Source organism: Xenopus laevis, chromosome 7S, assembly GCF_017654675.1.
Source record: "Xenopus laevis strain J_2021 chromosome 7S, Xenopus_laevis_v10.1, whole genome shotgun sequence".
Classification (NCBI taxonomy): domain Eukaryota; kingdom Metazoa; phylum Chordata; class Amphibia; order Anura; family Pipidae; genus Xenopus; species Xenopus laevis.
The window spans coordinates 86599851-86620514 of record NC_054384.1 but is presented as its reverse complement, the minus strand read 5'-3'; the positions used below and the strand labels follow the sequence as shown (position 1 = coordinate 86620514).

The 20664-nt window shown below is 39.5% G+C and overlaps 1 protein-coding gene across 1 annotated transcript in view; it reads right to left on the bottom strand.

The window, feature by feature from the left end:
- Positions 1–20664, bottom strand: part of LOC108697689 (espin) — a 125576-nt gene that overhangs the window by 56003 nt on the left and 48909 nt on the right. The window contains exons 6-7 of the mRNA XM_018227966.2: positions 16300–16516; positions 13853–14097 (exon numbers count right to left, since the gene is read on the bottom strand). Of these exons, the coding sequence (XP_018083455.1) occupies positions 13853–14097; positions 16300–16516 (462 nt within the window). The remainder of the gene's footprint in view (positions 1–13852; positions 14098–16299; positions 16517–20664) is intronic.

The following is a 20664-nucleotide window of genomic DNA, read 5'->3' as shown; positions in this document are numbered from 1 at the left end:
TACATTCTCTGAAAACAATCCTTTTTGTTAATGTTGCCTCACCTGCTACAGTTCCCTTTCTCTTGCTGTTCTCTTATAACATGATCACCAGCAATACATAGGTTATGATGAAATATTATATTAATATTATTTGTTTTTGGCAATGAACACAAAGCAGATCCACAATCTAACGATAACATTTTCTTTTTATCACCAGAGTCAGGCAGCGCCTGCTTATATGAAGAAAGTCTAATATTGTATGTAGATAGTAATTACTACTCTGTGGGTAAAATAACCTACAACAGTAAGGGGCACATTTACTAAGCTCAAGTGAAGGATTCAAATGAAAAAAACTTTGAATTTCGAAGGTTTTTTTTGGGTACTTCGACCATCGAATAGGCTACTTCGACCTCCGACTACGACTTCGAATCAAACTAAAAATCGTTAGACTATTCAATAGTCAAAGTACTGTCTCTTTAAAATAAACTTTGACTACCTACTTCGCCACTTTAAACCTACCGAGCATCAATATTAGCCTATGAGGACCTTCCCCATAAGCTTTCTAAGCTTTTTTTGATCGAAGGAAAATCATTCGATCGATGGATTAAAATCCTTCAAATCGTTCGATTCAAAGGATTTAATCGTTCGATGGAACGATTTTTCCTTCGATCGAAGTATTTGCGGTAAATCCTTCGACTTCGATATTTGAAGTCAAAGGATTTTACTTCGAGGGTCGAATATCGAGGGTTAATTAACCCTCAATATTCGACCAATAGTAAATGTGCCCCCTAATGTAAGGAACATTTATAGGAAATATAAAAAAAATATAAACTCTGCTTCTAAAAAAACCTTTTTCCTCTATAAGCCACAAGCTACATTTCCACAGGCTCTGGTGCACTGTGAAGTACAGAAATGGAAAATAAAACTACCTAGACAACATTAGCGGCAAGCTAATGTAAGGTAAAGAGTTATTTACAAAGAACCCCCATGAACACATTTAAAATTATTTGGTAAACTCGCTTTATTACTCTAGTGACCTTTGAACTGGAAATCAATCTCCTATCATCTCTTCCTGGGCAAAATTGCCAGTAGTTCACATTTCAGGGAAACCAGATACCCGTGTATTTATTTTCTGGCAACGTAATCTCCAAAGTTTAAAGCTCTATCCCTCTGGTGCTAGCGCAACACTTTAATTCTACATCACGTACAAAACATGTCTATAATAAAGAGACAACAGGATAATATGGTTAGGCTTTTTTCTACATTTGTCTGGAACATCAAATTGCTACTCCTTTCTAGATCGAAGTCGCCCTTCATTATTTCCACCTACAAAGAAGCACTTTGCTGTGCAAGAGAGGGACATAAATAATTTAATAGAACTTAATATCATATTTCTTGATCATGGCAAGATAATTAATACTAAGCCCCTAAACAACCGCCCCTCAAAATAATGAAGCCAAGTTCTGATTCATCCATATAGTATGTATTTATAAATATGTTAAAATGACATATATATGAAACATTTGCTATATTTAGTGTTCTGCTGTTCAGTAGCAGCCTGATTAAAGGGATTAAAAAACTCAGCCATCACATTTCCAGCCCACGGAGTATGTAAGAGGCAACTCTGCCAAAGGAACACAAAGGATCTATTATTCTTATTGTTGTTCTGTTTACCCACCGGCTACTATAATAAAAAGACCAATTGGGCAGCTTCTATCTCGGCAAGAAAAGCTTTGTCTGATGAAGATTAAAGGGCTGCATTCCACTTTAAAATGTCCATACAAAAACATGATATTCCATATCTTTAAAAGGAATAGCCACGGGCTTTCTGTTTCTGGGAATAAGTGAGCCGAGTTAGACACTAAGCAGCAATAATAGCAGGAAAATCACGCAGTTTGCTTCCAGCATAAAGAGTAAAAGTGTATTTTTAGATTATAAACTCTATAGATCATGCTCTCTTATTACGTGCCTGTAACATGACTGCACTGTTTGTTCTTCCTGTCTGTACTATTAATGAATACTGGGTATACTTGTAGCATTGACATAAAAAATAAAGGGAAGCTCCTGAGCTACTTTACATACATGAATTAAACATTTTTAAATGTAATTGATATTGAAAGAAAGAAAAGTCAGAACAAGAGAAAAAATGGGATAATGAAATACTGTTTTCAATAGAAATTACAATTAGAAATAACCATATTTAAAGGGATCCTGTCATCGGAAAACATGTTTTTTTTTCAAAATGCATCAGTTAATAGTGCAGAATTCTGCACTGAAATTTCTCAAAAGAGCAAACAGATTTTTTTATATTCAATTTTGAAATCTGACATGGGGCTAGACATATTGTCAATTTCCCAGCTGCCCCTGGTCATGTGACTTGTGCCTGCACTTTAGTAGAAATGCTTTCTGGCAGGCTGCTGTTTCCTTCTCAATGTAACTGAATGTGTCTCAGTGGGACATGGGATTTTACTGTTGAGTGTTGTTCTTAGATCTACCAGGCAGCTGTTATCTTGTGTTAAGGAGCTGCTATCTGGTTACCTTCCCATTGTTCTTTTGTTTGGCTGCTGGGGGGGGGGGGAGGTGGGTGATATCACTCCAACTTGCAGTACAGCAGTAAAGAGTGATTGAAGTTTATCAGAGCACAAGTCACATGACTTGGGGCAGCTGGGAAATTGACAATATGTCTAGCCCCATGTCAGATTTCAAAATTGAATATAAAAAAAATCTGTTTGCTCTTTTGAGAAACGGATTTCATCGCAGAATTCTGCTGGAGCAGCACTATTAACTGATTCATTTTGAAAAAAAAATGTTTTTTCCCATGACAGTATCCCTTTAATGAATGTATAATGAAACTCTACATAGGATTAAATTGTTTGCATCATGCAAAAAACAAATTTTGGGTGGATTTCCCATTTAAATGTTTAGAAACCATCGCCTAATGTGAATGGAGAGCTGGGGCATGGCTTGTAATAATCAGCTGTTGTGTCTATGGATATTACACAGTCTCTGAAGAGACAGAAGACACTATTCTAGCATTGTTTACATAGAGGTCAGTTCTTGGGTAGGAACAAGGCAGTAGAGGGAGGGATTCAGTGCTAATATATTTTTGAGCCTCTGCTTAGCGCAAGTACTGTTAAAATTGTTTTAATATACAAATTTCAGTGGGCACTTTAAAATGCCTGTCTCCGCCTTAGTGGTGATCCCCCAGTGGTAAATGCCAGGAATCAAAGCAACATTGTGTTGTGGAGTCAGCACACATGTCATATAGCTTGACCTACTTTATTTTCTGTCTAAACAGTGATTTATTTAATTCATGATTGCTTCACTTAATGGCTAGCAATTAGTTGCATGCAGCAGCCCTGAGGCGCGCCCCAAACAGCTCCGATTGAGAACATAATATTTCTCCTTTCCCCTTTCTGATTTCTCTCTCTCTAATCACAGTTATTTTTTTGCACCTGCACAAACACCTACTTTATTCACTGGCTGGGGAATGGCATGAATGGTGACCTACATTCTTTCAGGCATTGAATGGAGGGTGCAAGTGCTGCACTGAGGCCATGCTTTTGCATCCTAGTTTACTACTCAGATTCACCAAACAGCAAAAGAAATTTTTTTGCACCCTACAGCAGCTTTTTCGGAGGCACCGCAGTACGGTATCCATACTGCCAACTACATGTATATTTAATTATAACACAGTAAAGAACCCACACTTCCTTACTAAAATTGATTGAGGTCTAATTATAATAATTTATAAAGTGCTTAGTGCTATTATAATCACGTGCTCAGTTCCCAATCAATTTAGCACCAAAAGAAAATAGCTGCAGTTTCCTAAGCCCTGGGCTCGCCATCAAAACTCTTTTTTAAAAAAGTTTATTACTTAAAATAATCCTTCACCAATTTTATAAATCGAATCTCGGATCTATAGAAATTTTAACGGAGTTGTAGCGCTACAAGCGCAGCATTCATTCTCTTGATTCTCATTTTATTCTACGGCACTGAGGATTTGTTGGTTTTATAACAAAGTTAGATCTCTCTTTCTCAAGTTAATTATATGTAGTTTCGAGACCACAGTCCTCAGTGTCCTGCCTTTCTTTTATGTTTGGTGTCCCAGGGCTTAGGAAATTGCAGCTAGTTTCCCTATATGATACATTAAGATATAATGCAACTCCTAGCTCTCTGTTCGGTCTGCATTATGCCATATAGTGTATATTTTTTTTACTGTAATTACATTAACCACATAAATGACACAACATCCAAAAATTAGGGTTTATTTTACTAACCTACTATTGCACAAGTGCACTGTTTCCAGTTCATTCAAAGTAAAGTTTGGTTTTGCGTGAATAAAGGGATTCTGTCATGATTTCTATGGTGTCGTTTTTATTGCTAAATTACATTGTTTACATTGTTTTCTGGCAGGCTGTTGTTTCTCCTACTCAATGTAACTGAATGTGTCGCAGTGGGACCTGGATTTTACTACTGAGTGCTGTTCTTATATCTACCAGGCAGCTGTTATTTGGTTACCTTCCCATTGTTCTGCTTATGGGTTGCTGGGGGAGGAGGGGAAGGGAGGGGGTGATATCACTACAACTTGCAATGCATCAGTAAAGTGTAACTGAAGTTAATCAGAGCACATGCTACATGACTGGGGGCACCTGGAAAACTGAGAGTATGTCTAGCCTAATGTCAGCTTTCAAAATTAAATATAAAAAAAATCAGTTTGCTCTTTTGAAAAAACAGATTTCAGTGCAGAATTCTGCTGGAGCAGCACTATTAACTGATGCAGTTTGAAAAAAAAAAAACATGTTTTCCCATGACAGTATCCCTTTAAGCATCAAATAAATGGAAAGCATCTAGGATAAAACAGATGAAGGGCAGTTACTGATACAATTTAGCAGGAAGGAAGAGAGGATTCAAGTAAGCAAAGACTGATGTGATGTGTCATCAGCCTATAGTTGATAGTGAAGCCTAAAAGGGGTTTGTTTACCAAAGGCTAAATTATAGATGGAAAATAGTAATGGTTTCAAGACAGCAGGCGGTGCCAGAAGAGAGGAGCTGAAGCAAAATAGTTAGAAAAGTGAGACAAAAAATTAGGATAGGGCAGTGGCATGTACTCAGAGTGTAAGAGTATGTGCTCTCTACAATATAGCACAGGGTGAGGATGCATCAAGCTGATAAAAACCTCAATGTAATATAATAAATGCCATTCAGTTGGCACTTGGTCTAGTAACCCACAACCCTCAGTCAGTTTTCAAACAGATCAGCAGTAAACGCAACTTGATAACTGACTGCTGCAAGTAAATACAAAAGCAATGGTAGAGTGCTTACACCCCTGAGCATATACCTTTTGCAGTACCAGTTGCTACACTGGGGGACCCACGCCTGCCACAGGGGTCATATAGTTACATGCAGAAAAATACCAGTGGCACAGTGAAATTTGAAATTGCAAGGTTTATTCAGCCCAAAAACATACAGAAAAAAGGCAACGTTTCGTGCCACCTTGGGCCCTTTATCAAGGCCTGATAAAGGGCTCTGGTGGCCCGAAACGTTGCCTTTTTTCTGTATGTTTTTGGGTTGAATAGACCTTGCAATTTCAATTTTCAGTGTGCCACTGGTATTTTTCCTGCATGCTGCAAGTAAATAGACCTTGGGCAAAGTTTGTATCTTTTATTACATTTTCCGTTATGAGTCTAGTCATAAATACTTTCTTAGGAGAAAACAGGGAAGAAGAATATATTGATACAATTACCTCTCAACATTTCCATCAGACAAAACAAAGGTTTCTAAAAGATAAACTCATAAAGACCAGTTAAAGTCTGAAGTGTGTAGGTTATTAATAGCACATCGGTAGATATGTCAGGCAAGTATAGACAATTCACTCATCTTAGAGGCAAAGGGCAGAAGCATGAGTTAGTTGGGTTTCCCAGCATAATATTTAATGACAGCAATTATCAATTTGCACAGATAAAGATTGAATCCACCATGTTTTTGCCCTTTGCACCCTGTGAAAGGAGAAGGTACTAAGGTGTCTCCCATCCTGCCTCTATTTTATGCATCGTTTTAAGGCAAAGTTAGGGAGCAGTGGAGGAAGCAGGCCGCAATGGTGTCCAGTTCCTACATCTAGTCCTATGGCAGATGGTAACGTGGTATGGCAATTGGTCCAGCACAAGGCACAAAGTGCTGACAGACCCTGGACAGAAGTGCTCTTTAAATATGCATGGCTCTTTAAGGGGCATGCTTCAACATTGTGTTCCAAGGGATATGATCATTATTTGATGCCAAATGATATTGCAAATGAAAAAAAATGAACAAAAAGAAAGAAAATACAAAATGAAACATTACATAAGCTGAACAAATAGGGCAAATTTTGCAACCAAAACAATAGGACTGTAGTTACATTACTGGGTGTAGAGTCCTGCAGCGGGTCAGGTACCCGCGGGTTACCTGCAAAAACCTGCGGAACCCTGCAGGTTGCAAGTAGAAGTTTGGTGATCGGGTATAGACGCGAGTCAGCAGTTCTCCGGGTTTGCGGGTCGCAGGTCTTCTCAATAGGGAGTTTCATTCTTTTTTTTCTGATCACGCCTACTTCTAATAATGTCACTTCCGGTTTACAATGACAGCACTCCGTTTTACTCCTTTTTTTCTGATCACGCCTACTTCTAATGATGTCACTTCCAGTTTACAATGACAGCACTTCCTGTTTTACTCCTTTTTTTTCTGATCAAGCCTACTTCTAATGATGACACTTCCAGTTTACAATGACAGCACTTCCTGTTTTACTCCTTTTTTTTCTGATCAAGCCTACTTCTAATGATGACACTTCTGGTTTACATTGACAGCACTTCCTGTTTCTTGATGGTCAGCGAGTCGTTGATCGAGTTGCGGATAAGGTACTTGCGGGTCCAAGCGGCTAAGTATGCCGGTTGCGGGTCCGGGTCAAGGTTTAACAAATTGGTTCTGCACAGGACTCTAACTGGGTGTTGATCTATGTAAAATAAATGGGGTCCTCAGTGGTGCAATTTGGCAAGGAAGAGGGTTGCCTCAGGAGGGGGGCTTAAAGTTGAATCCTTACTTTCATTCTCCTTTAATACACACAAATACACGTACATGTAATAACTAGGTGTATCAAAAGGAAGAAAAGTACAAGTTAACAATGGAGAAGTCAGGAGACTGACACTGTAAATTGGTGGGTACATAAAGTCACAGAGAAGAGAGTAAATTTATAGACAGGTGCAAAGAGATGCACAAAAGGCTATAGGTGTGTCTAGCAAACATCCAGTCTGCTAGCCTGAAGGTAGAAATTAAAAATCAAATCAATTCCCTTAACAACAGCGCCGGCTGCAGGTTCAAAGCAAAAAAGAATAAGAGACCCTCAGATCAGCAACTGTCAGCTGTAATTATCTAACTGAACTAGGGTTCTATGTGGTGTGGTTCACGGTTCTGTATTGGGTCCACTTTTATTTAATTTTTTTACACTGGAAGGAGAGGGCTGAAAGCAGTGTTTGCCAATAATGCAAAAGTGTGCAAAACATCTGAATCCATCCACAAGGTGTGATCCTTGCATAAAAAAATTACAATATTAACGAAATAGAAAATAGCTTTGAAACAGGCACAGTTCTAAGTATATACAATGGGCTTCAGTATCAATTTAAAAACCCAAAAGACAAACTTTTAATGCTAAATGATTGTTTTCCTCTCTATCAAAAATGCCCAATATTAGAGATTCTACGGTAAGACTCAACTTTGAATCATTAAAGTGGCACCAATAATGATCTTCTTCTTCTCTGGTTCTCATGCAGCAGAAAGTTTTGCAGAGATAGCTGCTATAAGAATTTTGGTATATTGAATTTCTGTGACTTTTGTAATCCCTCTGCTATTCTGACAAACCTGCACCAATTTTGGCCATAGGTTATAATGGTAATCGCCACAGCTGATTAAAGGCAGTACCGTAACTAGAGGGGGGCGACCCTGGTGCGTGACGCTCAGCTGGGACTCCGCCCCCCTCCGTACTGCCCAAACTTCAGTGACGCACATCGCTGCCGGGGGGATTTCAGTGGCGTGCGGCGTTGCCGGGGGGCCCTGAGGGGGTGCGGGCCCTGGCCCGATTGCACCCCCTGCTCCCCCGGTAGTTCCGCCACTGATTAAAGGGGTTTTCACCTTTAAATGAACTTTTAGTTGCAATTGGTTTTAATTTTTTATTACAGTATTTGTTTTTATTTATTTAGCTTTTTATTCAGCAGCTCTCCAGTTTGCAATTTCAGCAATCTTGTTGCTAGGGTCCAAACTACCCTAGCAACCATGCACTGATTTGAATAAGAGACTGGGATATGAATAGGAGAGAGTCTGAATAGAAAGATGAGCAAATAAAAGTAGCGATAACTATAAATTTGTAGCTTTATAGAACATTTGTTTTTTAGATGGGGTCAGTGACCCCCATTTGAACACTGGAAAGGGTCAGACGAAGGCAGCAAATAATGAAAAAACTATAAAAAAATAAATAATGAAGAAAAATTGAAAAGTTTCTTAGAACTGGACCTTCTATAACAAACTAAAGGTGAACCACCCCTTTAACACTTTTAAGGGGAAAAAGACAAGACAGAAATGAGGACATTTTACTTTATGTAAAGTGCAGTAAAACATTTATTTTTGCATTTTGCATAAACTGTTAAAAAAAAAAATACCCAAGTGGGGAAAAGCACACAAAGTAAAAAAGCTTAACCTTTATTTAATCTGCCCCATAGTATTATTGTAAACTATGCTTTGATTATAGGAACTGTATGAATTTTACTCCTAAGACCTTGGGGCACATTTACCAAAATGTGATAAAAACTCACCCACTTTTTATTCATTCCTATGTGATTCTTTAGTTGAGTATTTATAAAGTGAAAGTTAGAGTTCAACATTTGATTAATATGCTTCTAAAATTCCCATATGAATGAATAGAAAAAGCGTGAGTTGTTCTGTGAGGAGCTCTATTTTCACATTGCTAAATATGCCCCCTTGGCATATTTGACCCATATGCATGCTACATTGATGAAACTGAACTCTATGATTCTCTACCATTGGGTTTGTCATATCCTGGCCTCCAAATGACTGCTCAAATACAGGAGAAGGAAAGGTTAAAACTAAGTAAGCCTTATCAGAAAGCTCCACCTAAATATGCCAGTAAACCCTCAAAGTAATGCTGCTCCAAGTCCTCTGTCAAAAAAACACAGCATTTCTTTCCTTCTATTGTGTACACGTGGGCTTCTGTATCAGACTTTCTGCCTTCAGCTTAAACCTCCTTGCCCCGGGCGTGAGCATGCTCAGTTTGCTCTTCTTCCCCCCCCCCTTCTCTGCTGTAATCTGAGCCTAGAGCTATAAGTGAGCAGGGAGAAACTCAGGCAGGACGTGATGTCACACCAAGCTAATACTGCAGCTGCTATCCTAAACAAACAGAGAGCTTCTAGAGCTTTTTACTCCAGTATGGTACAACATTTTACAGAATAAATATAGCATTCTAGCTTGCACTGTTGCAGCTAATATATTGGCAATATAATGCTTCCGTAGCTTTCCTTCTCCTTTAAAGGTATGCCTAATTTATAAGGGGGTCAATTGTATATTGCAAAAAAGTTATAGTAAGTTAGGTTCTAGATGGCAGGAAGTCTGGAAGCTGGAATCTGCTGAGAAGTTTCTAGAGAGGGGGAGGTCCTCAGTCCAAATAACCAGATTAGGAAGTCCAGTGTGTGTGTTTAAGTAAGGCTTGGGAAACTTAAAGAGATGCCAGTGCAAGGAAGGAAGAAGAAAATTGGGAGCCTGTATCAGGTTCCCACAATGAGGCTGTATTGTTGCAGTACAAGTTGTGCTGAGCATGAGAAGAGTCCTGTGCTAGAGATGTGGCTCCACTCTGGGTGTACAATCAGGTGTTCCATGACTATGAAGAAGTGCTGCAGTAAGGTTTAAATGTTTTGGTTTACTCCCAAAGTGTCTGCAGTAGCCTGAGCCTGAGCTTTATTCTAAGCAGGTATTCAACTATACATGCCTGTCATGCTTACAAACCGTACCATGTAACAATCAGTCTGATCAGTTTAATGTGTCTGTCCACATGTTTGCAACCGTTATGGGCTACAGCTAGAGATGTCGCGAACTGTTCGCCGGCGAACTTGTTCGCGCGAACATCGGGTGTTCGCGCTCGCCGGAAGTTCGCGAACGTCGCGCGACGTTCGCCATTTTGGGTTCGCCATTGTTGGCGCTTTTTTTTGCCCTCTCACCCCAGACCAGCAGGTACATGGCAGCCAATCAGGAAGCTCTCCCCTGGACCACTCCCCTCCCCTATAAAAACCGAAGCCCTGCAGCGTTTTTTCACTCTGCCTGTGTGTGCTGAAGAGATAGTGTAGGGAGAGAGCTGCTGCCTGTTAGTGATTTCAGGGACAGTTGAAAGTTTGCTGGCTAGTAATCGTTTTGATACTGCTCTGTTATTGGAGGGACAGAAGTCTGCAGGGGTTTGAGGGACATTTAAGCTTAGGTAGCTTTGCTGGCTAGTAATCTACCTTCTACTGCAGTGCTCTGTATGTAGCTGCAGTGGGCAGCTGTCCTGCTTCTGATCTCATCTGCTGACTGCTGCAATAACAGTAGTCCTTGTAAGGACTGCTTTTATTTATTTTTTTGTTGTTTTACTACTACTACTACTACTACTATAAGAGCCCAGTGCTATTAGTCTAGCAGTGTTGGGGAGTGGGACTGGTGTGCTAATCTGCTGCTCCTAGTAGTTCAGCAGCACCAACTTTAATTTTTTTTTTTAATATTCATTTTTTTTTTATTTTACTTTTTTTTATTTTACTACCGCTGTAGTAGTGTATAAGTTGACCTTTTAGGCATTATTTGCCCTGTAGGCATTATTTGCACACTGTTTTCTTCAACCCGCCATCTAGCTGTGTGACCTTGTTCACATTCTGTCTAAATATCCATAATATTACCGTCTCCAGAAAAAACACCGGAGTGACTTTTTTCAAGCAGCCATAATATATTTTACGTAATCCGTATCCATCGCTGTAGTAGTGTATAAGTTGACCTTTTAGGCATTATTTGCCCTGTAGGCATTTTTTGCCCAGTGTGTTATTCAACCAACTGCCATCTAGCTGTGTGACCTTGTTCACATTCTGTCTAAATATCCATAATATTACCGTCTCCAGAAAAAACACCGGAGTGACTTTTTTCAAGCAGCCATAATATATTTTACGTAATCCGTATCCACCGCTGTAGTAGTGTATACGTTGACCTTGTAGGCATTATTTGCACACTGTTTTCTTCAACCCGCCATCTAGCTGTGTGAGCTTGTTCACATTTTGTCTAAATATTGATAATATTATCGTCTCTAGAAAAACCACTTGAGTTACTTTTTTTCAAGCAGCATTCATATATTTTACGTAATCCGTATCCACCGCTGTAGTAGTGTATACGTTGACCTTGTAGGCATTATTTGCACACTGTTTTCTTCAACCCGCCATCTAGCTGTGTGAGCTTGTTCACATTTTGTCTAAATATTGATAATATTATCGTCTCTAGAAAAACCACTTGAGTTACTTTTTTTCAAGCAGCATTCATATATTTTACGTAATCCGTATCCACCGCTGTAGTAGTGTATACGTTGACCTTGTAGGCATTATTTGCACACTGTTTTCTTCAACCCGCCATCTAGCTGTGTGAGCTTGTTCACATTTTGTCTAAATATTGATAATATTATCGTCTCTAGAAAAACCACTTGAGTTACTTTTTTTCAAGCAGCATTCATATATTTTACGTAATCCGTATCCACCACTGTAGTAGTGTATACGTTGACCTTGTAGGCATTATTTGCACACTGTTTTCTTCAAACTGCCATCTAGCTGTGTGTATTATCGTTTCCAGAAAAACCAACTGAGTTTTTGTTGTTGTTGTTGTTTTTTTAAAAATAATGCCAGGCAAAGGCAGGCCGCCACGCAGAGGCCGTGCTAGGGGCCGTGCTGCTATGCAATCCTGTGGCCCTAGCAAATTGCCCAGTTTTAAAAAGCCAATGACCCTGAACTCCCAAAATGCTGAAGAGGTAGTTGACTGGCTTACACAGCACACCCCATCCTCTACCGTTTCTAACTTTACCACAACATCCTCCTCATCCTCCACTGCTATGGCCACCCCACGTAACACTTCCTCCACCACCGGTGCCCCTTCTTCACTGGAGTCAGAGGAGTTATTTTCCCATGAGTTTCTTGAACTGAGTAATGTGCAACCATTATTGCCAGAAGAAGATGAAGGAGATGAGGACCTTACACCAGATTTAATTCTGGCAGAGAACACGATAGAGATGGACATAATGAGTGATGAGGAGGAGGTCCCCGCTGCTGCTTCCTTCTGTGATGTGTCAGAAGAAATTGATGCATCTGAGGAGAATGATGATGAGGAGATTGATGTTTTGTGGGTGCCTAGTAGAAGAGAGCAAGACGTTGACCTTGTAGGCATTGTTTGCCCAGTTTTTTTGGCCGCAGCCACTGAAGCACAGAGGCCAGAAAAAATATGCCATATAAATGCTGAAAATAGTCATTTTTTGCCATACGTTGACTCAACGTATATGGCAAAAAATGACTATTTTCAGCATTTATATGGCATATTTTTTCTGGCAACTGTGCTTCAGTGGCTGCGTCCAAAAAAACTGGGCAAACAATGTCTACAAGGTCAACGTATGGCGAAAAATTACTATTTTCAGCATTTATATGGCATATTTTTTCTGGCAACTGTGCTTCAGTGGCTGCGTCCAAAAAAACTGGGCAAACAATGCCTACAAGGTCAACGTATGGCAGTTGTTTAAAGAGAACAGTAGATTACTAGCCAGCAAAGCTACCTAAGCTAAAATGTCCCTCAAATCCCTGCAGACTTCTGTCCCTCCAATACAGAGCAGTATCAAGCAGATTACTAGCCAGCAAACTTACTATCATCTGTCCCTGAAATCACTAACAGCTCTCCCCCTACACTATCTCTTCCAAGCACACACAGGCAGATTTTTCAGATACATTTTTGCCCTTGATCCCCCTCTGGCATGCCACTGTCCAGGTCGTTGCACCCTTTAAACAACTTTAAAATCATTTTTCTGGCCAGAAATGTCTTTTCTAGATGTTAAAGTTCGCCTTCCCATTGAAGTCTATGGGGTTCGCGAACCGTTCGCGAACCGCTCGCATTTTTGCGCAAGTTCGCGAATATGTTCGCGAACTTTTTTTCCGACGTTCGCTACATCCCTAGCTACAGCTATGCAAAGCCCCAAACTTTGTTGAAAATTGCCAGCAACCTACAGTAATCTATGTTTAGTGGTGATACAAACACTTTGTCATAACACAAAACCTAAGGTCAATTACATATGGCACAATTCCAGGTGTATCCTGAGGGAGAAGGTTGCTGATGACTGCTGTTACATAACATATGGGCAACCCCAGAGTCTCAGGAAGGATTATGAAAGCCATGGATTTCAGTTGGTCAACCAATAAACCTCCTCTGGCTCATTGTATCCATAAAGTGTACAGAGGAGTTTGCCTTGATTTTTCTGGATTAGAAAATAGAATTTAAATCGAGCAGAAATATTATTAAAGCTCATTAAATTGAGTGGCCATGATGTGCAGAATTATATGAAATTCATAAATGATGAACATGTTGAAACACACTGTTCCTTATAGTATAGAGTCATATGAGGGACAATCGACTACCATATTTCTCCTGCCAGAATTTGAATGAAATTGTGACCTATCATACCAGAAAGGCTAGTAAGGAAATCTGTATAGCTGCATTAGGTAAACTGTGGAATCAATAGAAATGAGCTGTAATGTGCAGGAAAACATTGGACATTGCAAATATACCACACTTCTTTATTCATTACCTCATTCTCCACATGCCTGAGATTATTTTTAGCTTGGACGTAGATTTCTGCTGAATGCTGTCCTTCTGGAGGGGTCGGGGCTGGATAGCATGGAGGTGGGGGCAGTCTAGAATCAGGATCAGGGGGTGACGTTGGTGAAAATGTTGGTGGTGGAGGAATTACTGAGCTATCGCCTTTCTTTCGGTTCACTGCTGGATCTAGCATGTTCATGTATGTCTGCATATCACTTATAGTTTCGGGGGGTCCTGCAGGAAAGAAAAGTAATTAAAGCTGCATTATTAGGTCTTTCAAAATATAATACGTATGTTGTGTTACCCCAAAAAGTACCAAAAATATATTTTGCTAAAGCATATGATACAGTACCACTCTTTCTGATTAAATTAAGAAATATTGACCTGTAACTTAATAGTTGTACTCAGATAAAAAAATGGCTGAAGGATATATAACAAACAAAGACTGGATCAGTGTTGTTAATGGAGTGACACAGGGGGTTGTCCTTGACCCTTTGCTTTTTTTAATTTGCCTATTAATGACCTGGAGGTTGGCATTGTAAGTAGTGTGTCTAATTTTGCTGATGCTACCAAATTGTGCAGAACTATATGTTCCAAGCAGGATGATAGATCTGGGCAACAAACAGGAAAATAAGATTTAATATATTGATAAATGCAAGGTTTTTGGTAGAAATAACTTAAATACCAGTTATACATGGATGGTTGTGTGCTAGGGGCTGCATTCATTGAGAAGGATTTGGGTTTTTTTTGGGCTTTTTATGTAACTCTAGGCAGTGGCATTTAGTGGCTACTGAAACAAATAAATCTCTGTCTTGCAAAAAAAGGACGTTAATTCAAGGGATGCAAACTAGGAAAGGCCTCACCTTGAATATGCAGTGCAGTTTTGGGTCTCAGTCCTTAAGAAGGATATTAATGAGCTGGAAAGAGTGTAAAGACAAGCAAGTACACTATAAAGATTGGGGTTATTTTCTCTGAAGAAAAGGTGCTTGAAAGTGGACAAGATTATAATCTTTACATGTATATTAAAGGACATTATAGACTGGCAGCGTGGAATATTTAGACACAGAAAAAACAAGAGGCCACCCCTGTAAAATTGAGAAACTAAAAATTTGCTTGAAGCACCGAAAATGGTTCTTCACAGTGAGGACAGTGAGGTTGTGGAATACCATGTCTGGGGATGTTGTGATGGCTGATTGTATTAATGCCTTTAATAGTGGCTTGGAGAAATTGTTGGACAAGCATAATTTCCAAGGCTACAGCTAGTTTAAAATAAGTATGTATATATATTTTTATATACTGTATATGCTGTTTGCTTGTGGATACACAGGTCACAATGTAGTGACAAAAACATGGGACTCTGAGTGTGCCTCGGGTGTAGCAGATGCATCAGTAAAGTCTGTTATAATGTTTATTTAGCTATTTGTGCTATTCAAAAAGTCAGCATATATTCTCCTTCCACTGCTACAGGCTTAATGCCACAAAGTTATAACCTTACCCTTCTGGATAAAAAAATAATATAGTGGTCAACATCTGCCATTTGTGTTTGACTCAAACATAATGGAGAATCCACATGATCAATGACCATACAGGCACATGTTCATTCTTAGAAGACTCATTTTGGCAGATCAGCCTTTACAGTGCAGAAAAGCAAGGACACTTTAAACTACTTTAATAAACAAATGGCACGTTGTGTCAACATGAGAAACACAGAAACAAATTGGCACAAGTAAGATGGGCAGAGGGAAATTTTGACTTTTCAATCTTCTTGGTAACATTCATGTAATGTCCTCTTTTATATTGCCTCACTTTCTGTCTCACAATACCACACACACCTCTATTGCTGTTGCATAAATGGTAACAGATAGTTGTTCTTGGCAATGATGGCATGGGTTGTTTTGAGTAATTTCTTTATTCCATACTGCTCTTATGAAAAGAAATAAGAAGGTATGATTTTACAGTAAGGCATTGTAGAGGCGGTGAATATGGTAGGGGTACAGTATGTAGAGGGCACAATGAACTGAGTAATAGTAAAACAGTTGTACATATAAAAATTGGCACGCAACAATTTTGATGTGCGGCAATTTTTTTGGACGAAACTATTCGGACACCCATTGACTTTAATGCATTTGGACCAAATGGTTGCGTGTATAAAAATTGACGTGCGTCAACATTTTTTTGACACCCATTGACTTCAATGTTTTTCACAAATTTTTCGCCAGCACCGATTCGCACATCAATAATTGAGAATTGTATTTAATGTGGCACGGTACAACTTGTGAAATGTATATTATCTTCTTGATATTAATTTACATGTATGTATAAAATATACTGTGAATTTCTCATATGACCAAGAGCTGAATAGTTTCACAGATGCATTGAAATGCCTACTCTGTTATCAGCCATGAGAATGCATAACCACAAGGATACTGTACTTACTTGGTCCAAGACCTTCATGCCGGTTCTTTTTGTCACCCACACTGGATTGGCTGGAGTTGCAGGAGTCATAGTTGGACAATGTACTAGAAGGAGACCCCATATCAAAATGGGCAGGTTGTGTTGACATGGTTGCATTTGGAGAAGACATTCCAGAATCCGGCTGCTTCAGTTCCATATCTGCAGAAGGATCCCGGGATAGGACTCTGTGCTCCACACTCTAGAAGACAAAATAGGTAACAAATCTATAAATCATAATCAGGCAACCGTAACTCTTTAAACAAACAGGAACAGCTTGCAAATTTTCCATTGTTGAACGCCAATTGGGTGCAAGGAATGGTTGAATGGCTGGGACCGAAGGAGGCAGGTTAGTCATCCCTGACCCTTAATTTCATATGCCCCTGATATAAGTGGTATATTTAACATGAAATGTGTTAGAGACCTTTAGTATATTATAAAGCAGGGAGTAGTGGCTGATGCTGCAATTCATCTGTAACAAAGAAGCCATAGGCTCCAGCAAAAAAAAGCAAAGGATGCAATAATCTGCTTACATTGCCCATTTTTACTGCCAAAGCAGGACCCCCTGATGTTTGCTTGTTAGATTCCCTTCAAACTGACAATGTTCTGTGCACTATGAATAAATCCTTCTTCACGATCGTGGAGGAAAAATATAGAACCTTGCACAGCTAAGCTCACTTTCCCCTTGGGACCAATGAAATTGTCTCATGTCTTCTGAGAAGTACCATCACAATAATTATTATCACTGTTAAGGGTAACACCATTGCATTGCCTTCTGGAAGCCAGATTTATATTGCAGCAAAGTGATTTTCTATAGGCAGCAGAAGACAGAGTACATGATACTAGAATAAACTGCCATTAGTAGAATATGACTGTCATATATTTTTTCAATTATTATATTGTTCATTGTGTGGATTTCAACATTGCCCTGGGACCACCTGTGCCTCGGTATGACACTAATTATTTACTAATTAAGATAATACCTGCAAAAATGACAATTCCGGTCAGCTACATCAGGGATACAAAAACACTTCCATTAGGATTGGTCGAGGTACTCATATTATATTCACATCAAAGTCTACTGATACTTAAAACAATGGAGCATAAAATGGATATTCTATGACTTGATCCAGGAATTCTCCAGTTGCCCACTCTCCTGAGCTATCCCTTTTATCCCAGCCATGTTGAGAAACCCCCATACAACATGCCTGAGTGGTAATTTATATGAATACAACTTGCCTTCATTTTGAACACAAGGGCATATTAAAGGAGTGGCAGGGGAGTCCTACATCAGTGCGCATATGCAATTCTAACATCCACAACCCTTGCACAGAAATGTATGGAATATTAATAATTTACTAACAACACACAGATATACTTACAGCTAGTCAAAAAGAATAAAGCACAAAAATTTAGAGTTCCCTAATGAAGCTGTGCTAGACTTTCTTTCTGGTTCTGTATCCCTAATCGCTAAAACCAAAAATATCCTTGTCAATTAGGGGAACTAATGCATATTCTTTGCTGCAAAGCCAGAAGTTATGTCAAGCAGATAATTGGTTGATAATTGCTTTTTTCCCCCCAATTAAGAAGTTAACCATTACATATGTTTAGATAACTAATTACATCTCTTTCACAACATCTACTAGCTTCGCTTAACCATAGATATGGCATAACAGCCTTAAGCAGGTAGAGCCAAATTTGAGCCTAATGGGTTTGATAAAAAGACAAAATATTAATAACAGTTGTAAGCATTTTTTGCTTAAATATGTACAGTTTAGAAAAATAAACTCAGCGTATGAACAAAAGATTGTTTAACCCAGTCAGATTAGTGCCTCTGTGCAGGCAATACACAAAAAAGAGCAAGGGCCCCCCTGTTATTGACCCATCACCTAAAGTTGCCATATACAGATGGGGAGAAGAGACTTGGCTATCAGCAGTGGTTCAGACAGGAGAGAATAAATAACAAGCCCTCACACACTAGTCCCCCCTGCCAGTGGCAGAACTACCAGGGGGGTGCACCCAGGCCTGCACCCTCTCGGGCCCAAAGAGTTTGGGGCGCGAGCAAATCTGCTGCCACAATCGTTTCTGGAGGGCCATGCACCCGACCCCGCGCTGGATAATTACGGTACTGCCCCCTGCCATTGCAGAGTCTGCTTTAGTTACATTACTTATTTTCGTATTGAAAGTCTGAGACACTGCTTTTATTTTCACTAAATTGCACAAAGGGAATACTTAAAGGAGAACTAAACCCTAAAAATGAATATGGCTAAAAATGACATATTTTATGTACTGAACTTATTGCACCAGCCTAAAGTTTCTGCTTGTCAATAGCAGCAATGATTAAGGACTTCAAACTTGTCACAGGGGGTCACCATCTTGGAAAGTGTCTGCAACACTCACATGCTCAGTGGGCTCTGAGCAGCTGTTGAAAAGCTAAACTTAGGGGTTGTAGCAAATTATCAAAAAAAAAGAGGTTGGCCTGTAATAAAAGCTGATACTACAGGGTTGATTATTAGATTAGGATGCTAGTTGCACTGATTTCTGTGCTGCCATATAGTAATTATTTGTACTAATTACGAATTGTTATGTTTTGGGTAGTCGAGGATGAGTAGAATATAACAGTGCTTTACTAGCAGGCTCTCATGCAGCCATTATACAACAGTAACTTTCACTTTTAAGCTGTCAGGAAGTATGCATAGTATAAGTCTGGGCACATTTGTATAAACACCACATATTCCCCCTATAGTAGGAAAGCATTTGGGCAAATGTAATAAACAACAACAATGCATCATAAAGCAATAATATACATTTTTCACATCACATAGTCCTGGGTCCATGCAGGTAGTTTTCGGATTCTCTCAGTACGCCTTATAGGTTCACTTTCTTCAGGCCTATTGCAGTTGGAGTAGGAAAATGTCCTTTATCAAATGGAGCTTCTCCAAAGTCATTCCTAACAGGAGCAAGATGACTTGCATTACATATGCGTCCATCAGACAGTTCATATGTGTATGGTCCTTGCTGGTGTCTCACTTCAAGTGGAGTAGTAAATTTAGATTGTCCTTGTTTCAATAATCCTGGTTTCTTAATTCTGACTAAAGATGCAGGCTGCACGGGGTACTCGACAGGGCTGCCCGCTTTCTACACTCCTTTTTGCCCTGGCCATTGAGCCTATGGCTATTGAGATTCGACATTCTCCCCTAGTTAAAGGACTTCTCTACAAAACAGTTGAGGAAAAAATTTCGATGTATGCAGACGATACACTACTCTATCTTGCAGACCACCGCACCTCATTTCAGTCAGCACTGGACATAGTCAAACGGTTCGGGAATTTTTCAGGCCTCCAAATTAATTGGGAAAAATCTGTAATTTTTCCTTTAGATGATCTGACCCCGGATATGCTAGACCCTCAATGCAAACTTAAAATTGTCAACACTTTCAAATACTTAGGCTTACACATTCATAGAAACCCGTCCACATTTCTCTTACACAATCTCCAGCCACTTTTAAACAAATTTAAATTGACCTTAGATCATTGGACGGATTTACCTCTCACTCTCATTGGTAGAATTCATATATGCAAAATGGTTTTCCTGACATAATTTTTGTATATTCTAAGCAACACACCATGCCATATTCCAAAAAAAACTTTGCTGGATATAGACCGTATCCAATCCTCATTCATATGGGGCAACAAAACCCCTACACTTTCCCGTGCTACTCTGAATGCCTCACCGGAACATCTAGGTCTAGCATCCCCCAAATATGAGTTATATTACTTAGCTTCACAGAGCATACACATAGATAACTGGTGGTTCTTTGACACTGAAAATCCTGCATCAACTCTGGAAGCACTTTACTTCACCTCCATAGAAAGCCTTAAAAATGCCTTGTATAGAAGCAGGAAAGATGTAAGCCCTCTACCACCGATACTTGACGCCACTAAGAGAGCCTGGGATGCCATGCTGCACTTAACAGATAAGACAGGGTCCATTTCCCCGGATACGCCATTATGGGGCAATAGCAACCTATCGCATTTCTCTACATTTACAGAGGCAGGGACATGGGCTAAACTGGGTGTAAAATGTATAAAACACCTGTACACTAACAATACTATGCATACTCTTCCACTCATACGACAGGTTACCTCTCACCCCAACCTGTCTGAGTTCCGGCACATGCAGATAGCACATTTATGCTCTACCCAATTCCCCAAGCCACCACTGGTGCAGAGTGCTGACATAGAGAACCTGATATCTCACCCTACTAAGACTAAGCTCCAATCAAAAACATACAAACTGCTACTGACTAGGAAATATGACCCACGACCTAGGGTTAAATATAAGTGGGAAG